Source organism: Poecilia reticulata, linkage group LG6 (assembly GCF_000633615.1).
Source record: "Poecilia reticulata strain Guanapo linkage group LG6, Guppy_female_1.0+MT, whole genome shotgun sequence".
Taxonomy (NCBI): Eukaryota; Metazoa; Chordata; class Actinopteri; order Cyprinodontiformes; family Poeciliidae; genus Poecilia; species Poecilia reticulata.
Genome location: NC_024336.1, coordinates 4774411 through 4784613, shown reverse-complemented (window position 1 = coordinate 4784613; position 10203 = coordinate 4774411). Strand labels below are relative to the sequence as shown.

Here is a 10203-nt window from a genome sequence, read left to right as displayed (position 1 = left end):
GTATAACTTTAGTTGTTCCAAAAACGTATGTGATAGTACATTTGGTACACTTTAAATTGTGATTTTCTACAATTTAATTACTATGAAAATACACTTATAATTAGTTTGTGTAAAATAACACACTTCAAGTATAATGATGAAGGCAGTCTGGCTTCAAGTATGCTCAAATTTAACATGCTTAGTATATTTATTTTTCACCTGGGGTATTTGGCTGATGGTGATTTATCTCTTGTTTAGTTAGTTAGTTAGTTAGTTAGTTAGTTAGTTAGTTAGTTAGTTAGTTAGTTAGTTAGTTAGTAAATAAGTGAGACTGCATTTATATAGCATTGTTCAAGATATTGGCCACAAAGTGCTGCACAGAAAAAAAGTAAAATTAGAACGTAATCAAATCAAATGAGAGTTAATCTACAGCCTCTGCATGATCCAATTTCACAGTTCTAAAGGGTAATATGAATTTATTTATTTATTCGATTATTATACAAACAGCAGAGAGCAGTAGAATGCAGCAACTAACTGAGCACCACCGGAATAAAAGTAATGAAGAAGAAACCAGTGCGCTCTGTCCAGTTAGTGTTTGTGAGCTGATTATGACCATTTTTCTTCCCTGTAACATTTAATTTACTGTTACGCCCCTTTTGCTCCCAGACATACCTCTGTTACATTTCGACACTTAAAGTGTGTTTTTGTTGTTGTTGTTTTTTTGTCTTTTTTGTACGGGCAGTCGCTAGACATTCCTGCAGTATTTGGTTCCCAGAAAGCCAGAGTGACGGAATTTGACGGGACACCAGGTGTTTCCTGCTCCCTGTTGTTAGCTGAAGCTTATGGGAGGTTTTGTCTTCTGGAGACCAACTTCATGCCCTCGCTGGTAAGTGTCTGAATTTATCTGAATTCTCTAGACAATATTCTTTTAAACGGTCTCGTTAGCATTAGCTAACTAACAGAGAGGACGTTAGCTGAGGTCCAGTCCTGTTATTGTTACTGGAGTTGCTGTTTTATAGTATTATCTCGTCTTAAAAAAATAAAAAGAGAGTTTATTATCCGCGTTGGCTGCCTGCGTGGCCAGGGAGGCTCCCAGACTGTTAGTTTACCTTGAGGGCAGGTCCCTTAGGCTGAGGCAGACTGCCTCTGTTTTACAGCCTCACTGAAGCAGAAGATTACAGCTGAGCTTCGATCTTCCTCTGTCACAGWGAACTGCCTCTCCTGTCATTTCCCGGTCTGTTACAGTGATTCTGAAGTCAGTGGACTCTCTGGGATGATTACTATAGTTTTTAGTTGGCTACTGTAACAAAGTATCAGTTGTCTGATGAACAACGTACAGTGTCATGTACATGTTGGGAAAATGTTTAATGTTTACCCATTAAACATTTTCACCAAATTTTGCTGATCATGATGGATTTATAAAAGCAACAAAATGGTTACACAGTCAAAGGGGTGAATACCTTTTATTGGCACTGACTGGCAATATGAATGCCATTATTGGGAAAAAAAATGCAGTTTCAAGTTTGCTACAAGACTGCATGTAAAATGCAATGTGGGACAGAAAACTTCCACTGGACACTACCTGAACACAGCCTTTCTATGGTGAAACATAGTGGTGGCTGCATAGTGTTGCGGGGAGTCTTCTTTGGGGACCAGGAGTCTGTTCCAGAGTTAAAAAGGCATCTGAAAATTGTCATGATTATTGTGTGCAAATTGATCACAGATATCAATATTATCATGGCTTTTTAAAAAATATATGACTCAAGACTTGTAGCTTCCTCTGGGTGTTCTTCCATCCATCCATCCATCCATTTTCTTCCGCTTATCCGGGGTCGGGTCGCAGGGGCAGCAGCTTCAGAAGGGAGGCCCAGACTTCCCTCTCCCCANGCTTATCCGGGGTCGGGTCGCAGGGGCAGCAGCTTCAGAAGGGAGGCCCAGACTTCCCTCTCCCCAGCCACYTYWTCCAGCTCCTCCGGGGGAATCCCAAGGCGTTCCCAGGCCAGCCGAGAGACGTAATCCCTCCAGCGTGTCCTGGGTCTTCCCCGAGGCCTCCTCCCGGTTCTTCCATACAGATAAACACATTTATCCACCATCGCTAAAATCACATACTCCAGACAGAAGTCATTGAACAGAGAACAGGAGCTGAGATGAGTCAGTGATTCAGACACTCATCAGGGAAAAAGCCCTCAATTAAGACCAGAACTGCATGATGTTGGTTGACAAATAATTCTAGAGATGACGTGACATCATTTGGAAGAAATGCACATTTTCTCACTCTTCTCTTCTGCTCTGACATTCCGATGTCTCCAGTACTCTGCAACTTTTAGCATCTGAAGCGCTGTCATCTGGGTCAGATGGAAATATTTACTGCAGCAAAAATATCCATTGGCATGCAAAGTGCCATTCCCAACACTTGCAGTATAATAGCCAACAAATATGATATTCCAAATATTTTTTGTAGTGTTAACATTATGATGATAAATTTCTTCAAACTGAGACCTCTCCCCAGATTTGACACCCCTTGTGCCTCCTGCCTCCTTCACTGTGAACATAGTTGTGAAGTCTTGAAAGTTGTTCAGTTGTTCATCAAATCTTAAGTTATTTTGATCAAATCAACATATTAAGTTAACGTTATTTTTTTTCTCAATTGATGTCACACCATTATTTTTTTTCTCCAGAATACACTGTAATAACTATCAAATCAACTTACATTGATATTGCTAAAAATTAACATTTATATATTGATTAGCTTGTTTCATGACTGTTTTTTTCTGATGTTAGAAACTAGGTCACTTGAAAACAGACTTTGTGTTTTGTAGCCGATTCATAAAAATAACACAAGTTGCTTCCTTGGCTGCACGATATATGGCAAATGTATCTTTATCACAACATCAATGTGCACAGTATAGTGTTGGCTAATTTATTGTAAGTGCTATGAATTCACCCTTTGATTTCATAACAGTTTTATATTCATCCTGTTGGATGGATCCTTCTTGGAGTAGATGCTCATACTTGATGCAGATGTTGGTGACAGAGATGCTAAAGATCACAGAGGGACTGGGGGAACAGATCTTTTTTATTTTTCTAACAATAGATTTGGTTTGGCTATCAATTACTATTTAGCGCCAAAGGTGATTATTAACAAAATTAGTAATTTACATAAAAATTACCAAGTTGGGAGGACCACCTGATTATCAGGAAACAATAACCAAAATAGATGGAGTCAACTCCCCCACCCCACCCAGTTATTCTCAAGGAAACCCCCCCACACAGACATAGAATGATAAAAATCATCATACGGTGACATCACACCTCAGACTGACTGGATTCTTCGTCGAATGTGAAGACTGGAAGTGAGCAGCTATTAAAGTGGGCAGCCTAGCTCTATTTCATAGCAGTCTGTATAAATGTCAAAACCTAACAAAAGGACAGCTTTTCACTTTTATATCACTTTAGAACTCATCTCCTGCTCCATCTTCTGTTTTGTCCATCTTCATTGTCCATTGTCCTGCATGTACCTCACAGTGCTAGCTGCGTCCATCTACAAGAACAAAACTCTGCCACTGGGATCCTGTACTATGATGACATATTAGTGACTCTACTGRAGAAACGATGTGACAGAAAACTTGTGCAGCTTAGGAACTGTAACCTTCTTGCTGGTAGGTAGCTTGTGCCTATTTATGTGGGCGACTGTGGCTCTGTGGATAGAGTAGTCGTCTTGCAATCAGAAAGTTGTAGGTTTGATTCCAGCTTCCTCCTGCCACATGTCGATGTGCCCTTGGGCAAGGCACTTAACCCCAAATTGCCTACCGATCTGCGTATCGGTGTATAAATGTGAGTGCGAATGGGTGAATGTGACTAGTGTAAAGCGCTTCGAGTGGTCAAAATGACTGGATAAACCGCTATGTAAGTTCAGGCCATTTACTTGAACAGTAGTTTAAAAAAATCCTGTTCAATAAATGCTCTCTTTTTGATTGGTTGTATGGGTGTAGAGGTGAGATGCTAATAACACTTTAAAACAAGTCTAGTTTTGTTGATGAACATCTTTTTGTGTGTGTCTGTCTGGGCTCACTCCTCTAGCCCACCATGAACCTTTGTTCCTTGATGCTCCAGCTGAGGCCATCAGTGGGTATTCACCTTCTCTGCATCCTGCTGCTCCTCTCCAGCATCTACCTCACAGTGCTAGCTGCGTCTGAGTCAGGTAAGCATCCTCAAGTCCAGTTCAATGCAGCAGACTCCAACTGCACCACAGGATGCAGGAGCTGTCAGGTGTGCTGTTACTGTTATTCCATCCTAGCAGATGTTATACAATTTTTTTCTTTGTTTCCAAGGTAATGAAATGACGAGCAAGAATGGAAAAGCTAAAGGCTCCTCAAACTCCACTGTTGCAATAGATACTGAGGAAAAGGGCAATAGAAGTAATACATTGGCTAAAATCAGTGAAACATCTGTAGGCCAATCTCAGCAGTTGTCGTCCACCTCTTCACCCACGAATGCTGTACGTACTCAGTCTGCAGCTAAGAACGTCCTTCTATCGCCTACTGCAGAACCTGTTGGGACTTCTCAAACTGTTATACAATCGACTAAAACAAATTCTGAAGCCCCAGCAACAACTCTGTCCAACAAAACACCAGCAAGAAAAACACTATTTACAACAACACCTTTGTCCACCATACCACCGCCTGCAACTCAAACTTCAACACTACCACCCACCAAACCATCGTCTACAACTCCTACTTTAACATTTCTGCCCACCAAGACACCTACAACATCAAAAACAGTTGAAAACTCTCCAAATACGAGTGCTACGATCACCATTTTGTCCACAGGCAAGAAAAGTTCATCATCATCTGTGGTACCCACACAGAAGTCAATTACCAGGAAATCAACTCTTTCACCCACATCTTTAAGCACAGAAGCCACAGCCATTCCTCCTAGCAGAACCACTACTTCTGGCGGCCGCAGTAAGTCCGCTGCTTCTGCAACAAGGGTTCTGGTGGTGGAAGTGGCTGGAGCAGCTCTGACCCAGCAGCTGGTGGACACAGCTTCTTTACTAGCTGTCCTGCTGTTTGGCCTGCTCTTCTTCCTGGTTACGGTGGCGGTGTTTGTCACGCAGGCRTACGAGAGCTACAGGAGGAAGGACTACACCCAAGTCGACTACCTGATCAATGGCATGTACAGCGACTCTGGAGTGTGATGCAGGAAGACACGTGGCTCTGGACCTTGATCTTGCACAATATGACCACAGTGGCATTGTTGAAGAAGTTGGAATAAAGTAGCAAATGGAGCTGATGAAAAACAACCTGGACTATTTTATTCTTTTCTTCATGTTTTCTTTTGGCTTGTGTAGCATTTCGTTTCTAACACGTGATCCTGAACTTTGAGGATGAAGAGCAGTCTTAATGAGTTCATGTGTAGATCAGCTGTCAGTGCTGAAAGCACACAATATTCATCCTTTCCACATCACATTTCTGTTAATCAGTATGATCAATATGACCATAATATTTCTAATACCTTTTCAGACTGAAACTGAAATATGTGGAGAAAAAAAACTCTCTTTACAACATGGCAGCCATTTGTTAAATGCAGTTGAATTAATTTTTTAACATTTCATAAACCATCATTTCTTTTCAAACTGAAACTTGACTTGAATGTGTATATAAATATAACATCTGAAATACCCCTGCTTTAATACTGATAACAGTTTCGCTTTAAAAACATCTAAATCTAGTATTTATTTTTATAGGATTCTGTTGAGAGGTTATAGTAATAGTAAATAACTTGGTGTCCTTTTAGTACAGATATCAGTTTTTTCCTAGAGGTTGAAGCTAACAGATAAAACCAAAGCAGATTCCTACACTATCAAACATTTCCATTTTAAAGACATTTAGACCAATTCATTAGATTTATTTTTTTATGAACCATCATACTACTTTCACTTTATTATTAAATGATTTTAATTTTTAATGGAAGTATGTGGTCAGTAGTAATGAAGACTGATATTTATAACATCCGTCTGTATCATCATATTGTCATTATAGAATATTTACCTGGATTTTTAAAGAGTTTTGATTTCTCAATTGTATTAAAGTGACTCAGGCTGGATATACTAACATGTTCCATTTTGTTGTATTTGATGTGGCTTGACCACAAAGAGCTCTGGACATTTTTCCCCTTTGGCATTTTGTACAATTTCAACTATGGTTGTTTTCAATCGGGCTATTTTTGTTAGGAAACTAACTTTAATTACTCATTACAAATGACAATTTTTACTCTACTGTTAGAAAACTTACTCTCCAGTTAGTATCATGTATTGACAGAAGGTCAGCTGAAGGGAGCCACATTTGGAATRCCATGATGCATTTTTCATGCATGCAGCTTCCAGCTGGCTATGAGGCGAACTGAGCCAGAGTTTCTCACCACCATAACTGATCATGTTAACAAGCAGAAGATCAAAGATTTGCTCTGTAAAGGTCTGGAGGTATTTGAGTGCAGGACAATTTTAATAACTCATAACCTCTCAACAGAATAACTCTTCAAAAAGTTTCAGTGTAAATCAGGATATCTCCTCAGAACAAGTTGATGCATCAAGACTATGCCATGAACTGTGAACAAATCATATTATACTACAATAGTATAATCATATTATACTATTGGTTGTTTCACATAGTTTTGCACACATGATATTCTGATAGAAAGGGAAGCAGGGCTGGTACTACATTGAAAGCTCCTGTTCACATGAACAGGAGCTTTCAATGTAGAATACATATTCTACATGATGAAGCTCAGTGTCCATACCAGGACTCTGACAAATCCTTCCCCCTATACCCCTTACATTTTCAGTTTGGTTTTCTACACTTTTTTCAAACATTCATTTAGTCATTTCTTGTTGTGTGCATGTTGCCTGTAGCAGAGGGGGCTTGTTGATCTGAAGAGGTTCAGCATCACTGATTRAAACAAACAGCTTCAGTTCCAGCCTGCTGACTGACCGTGCTGAAGCAGGGCGCTCACTAGGAAGAATGTAACTGTTATCAAAGGACACAGTTTTGATTTAAATTTAGATCTGCATGAAATGACTGAATATGTGAGAACCATCTGTTTGGTTTGAGAACCAGAGTACATCCCAGGTAGAAACCTGGAGCTGTCTCTGCAGTAAAGGTGGATGTTTGACCAGCTGACGTTTGGAGGAGCAGAAGACCAGTGGAGGTGTTAAAGTCACTCCTACAACCTTCTCTCAGCCAGCAGATCACAGTTTTGTCTGCTGGCCTCGAGTAATTTTTACATTTCAGCTTGTCTAAAAGCCTCCTTAAGTCTTACTTGACCTGTTCGATGGCTACATATCTCATGCTGGTTTAATTATCTATGAAAGCACAGGAGTTTTTTTTAAACAAAGCTCCAAAATTTTTGTTAAATTTCATGAAATTCCATTGAGCTTGATTGAAGTAGACCATGCTTTCCTTCACAACTGGGTTTATTTTGAGTTTGACTTCAGTGGAAGCTTTTGAATGTATTTAATCTTCATTCTTCCATATGATACGTGTTAATGACCTCATTCTGTTCCTTACAACGGTTCAGATTTATGTGGTCTTGGAGGTACATAATTGTAATTAATGTGTGTGTTTATAAGTCCATGATTATTAAGATTTTGAAAGGACCTTATCATTTTTGGAAATTGTTGTTTTTTATTCCTTTTATTTTCTCTTTAACTGAGTGTGTTTCCAATAATGTTGTCTTTTTTAATACATCTATTAGTTGTCTGGAAATATTGTTTTCTTATCAAGAATTCACAATGCAACACTTTTGTATCTTCTTTTTCTGGTGCCAAATTCTTTTTGATATTTTTTTTTTCATGATCAATAAAGGCAGTACGTATGGTYTAGAGTGATTTTTAGAAACTTTTGCCAAATTAAAGCACATTGTTTTCTGACAAAGCCAAGGGAAATTTAAAGCCATAGTGAGTTTGTGACCAATGTAACATTTGAGTGGTTCTCACAACTAACACCCTGAAATGTTATTGGTGTGACAGAATATTTTTGTTGTGCATGTGAGATGCCTTGGCGRATATTTTTTTTTTTGCATGAAAAACTCCTTTCTCTGTAAATTGTTCATGGAAGCAGAGAACCACCATTAGCCATATGTAAGACTGTTTTGTCTGTTGTGCCAGTCTGTGTTGAAAGTTTCAGATCAATGTCCGTCATGTCAGTCGGATTGTAATAAAGTGATGTTTATGTTTCTGATGTCAGTTGGAATCAGTTGTGTGTTTGATTTATCTGTTTGCAAAAACTGATGTCGAGAAATGAGGAATGATGTCACCTGCTATGTGCCAAGCAAATATTGTACTGATGCACTTTTCAGATATATTTTTACTTTGTAGAAAATGAATAATAAAGAACTTAACAGAAATCTCTGTGTTGTTTGACTAGGTCATTATCACTGACGAAAGCCTGGCAGTCTGGATGAACATCCATGTCCTGGTAGGTCAGCAGCTGCTCCATCCTGACATCACAGTATTTTTTGTTGTGTTTTGTTTTAAACGGAGACTTGAATCTTAATGGGACTCACCTTAAGCAACTTTTTGAAAAAATATACTTCTAGGAGTAGTTTTGCTTTTTTTTTTTACTTTTACATGAGAAATGTCATTTTAAAGTAACGCTACTCTTGATTTCTGGCTACTCTACACAACTTGAGTTCCAAACACAGACACGATGTTAAACCATGAAGTCTCATGTTATAATYMTGAGACTTCATGGTTATAATCAGTGGTGGAAAAAATAGTACTCAAAAAATGTACTTAAGTAAAAGTACAAATACACAGTCAAAAATGTACTCTAGTAAAAGTAAAAGTGCCACATTAACATTTTACTTAAGTAAAAGTAAAAAAGTACTGGTTTTTAAAAATACTTAAGTATTAAAAGTAAAAGTACTTGCTGAATACATAACCTAATCGCTAATATCATTAAGTGAACCGATCGTATTTAATTTTAATACATCAGAAATGTGCCATTTGAATGAACAATGCCACAGATTAAACATTTTCTTATTGTGTTTATTCTTTGCAACAGTTTAGATTTTTATATGTGATCCTTATGGGATGGAAACATCTTGTCTCCGGTTCTAACATAGCATGAACTTCAATAGAGACATTTATTTAGAAAAAAATCCAACTGAAAGGGGATGGAAAGAAGTTGGGGCGGGAGGAGGACATGTAACCAATGAGCCATGTACTCATGATTACAACTCTGCTGAGTTGTAATCAAGACCACCGAGACCAAGACCAGCGCCTTGTGCTACATGACACAATAAAATTAAGTTTACCTATCAAAATTGGTTCTCAGATTGATCTGAAAGATTTCCATTCCCATAAAAACACCTAGATATTAAATACTTAGAGCTGACCAGTATCAATTAAAACTCATTTCATTCCGTTTTGCTTTCATCGCTGTGCTACAATCCACAGAGGTTTCCTGCCATCCCTATAAAAATAACGCCCTGGGCGGTTGCCCATGTCAGAAACCACAACTGTCTGCACCATTACACCATGAAACATAGCAATTAACGGTAAACAACGTTCAACTATGAACACTGTCCAACGGCGCAAAAAGCAAGAAGTAACCAAGCAGAAGGAGCATCGTGACTGTTCTCTTCCTCCCTCCTGCTGCGATGTCTGCCACCATGACAGGAGACGTATAGCTATATATATATATATATATATATATATATATAGCTATGCAGTGTACATAAGAACAAAGAACGGCTCTCAGTGAGGCTTCAGTCCTTTAGGACTTAGTAAAGATCTGTCCAGGAGAATCGGATCATTCCTGAATGTCATATCACTATATTGCAGACTTTGGTCACAGCGTTGTCCCATGCGACACCTCAGTTAACACACAATAATTCAGCGCATGAGCAGAGGCAGAGCCAGAAGGGGGGCCGGGGGGGCAGTGCCCCTCCAGTCATCTGATTGGCCCCCACAGTGGCCCCCCCTGATGATTGACATGTAACAGCACCAGGTCATTCCTATACATTATTTGGAATCATTCTAAGYCAACCTAATATCTAAAGAAGAAAAACAATAATAAATATATGAAAAGAAAATGTATAAAACTTTATATAAGTYMATGTGATGACATAAATAAATAGATTTATATCAGGCGCGATACCAGCCTCCTTTATACTTGTACTCATAAAAACAAGCTGAAATTGTTCTTCTGGATCAGTGGTTCT

General features: G+C 38.7%; 1 protein-coding gene across 3 annotated transcripts; it reads left to right on the top strand.

The window, feature by feature from the left end:
• The first annotated feature begins 485 nt into the window (after positions 1–485).
• lg6h11orf24 (linkage group 6 C11orf24 homolog) lies at positions 486–8221 on the top strand. Of its 3 annotated transcripts, none has more exons than XM_008410913.2 (4): positions 486–566; positions 722–865; positions 4060–4180; positions 4311–8221. In XM_008410913.2, the coding sequence occupies exons 1-4, from the start codon at positions 501–503 to the stop codon at positions 5174–5176; spliced, it is 1197 nt and encodes a 398-aa protein (XP_008409135.1). In that variant the 5' UTR covers positions 486–500; the 3' UTR covers positions 5177–8221. The 3 variants fall into 3 exon arrangements, with proteins under 3 accessions (XP_008409135.1, XP_008409137.1, XP_017161025.1); XM_008410915.2 differs by adding an exon at positions 3505–3638 and having other exon boundaries at positions 531–865; XM_017305536.1 differs by lacking the exons at positions 486–566; positions 722–865 and adding an exon at positions 1972–3638.
• Positions 8222–10203: the final 1982 nt, after the last annotated feature.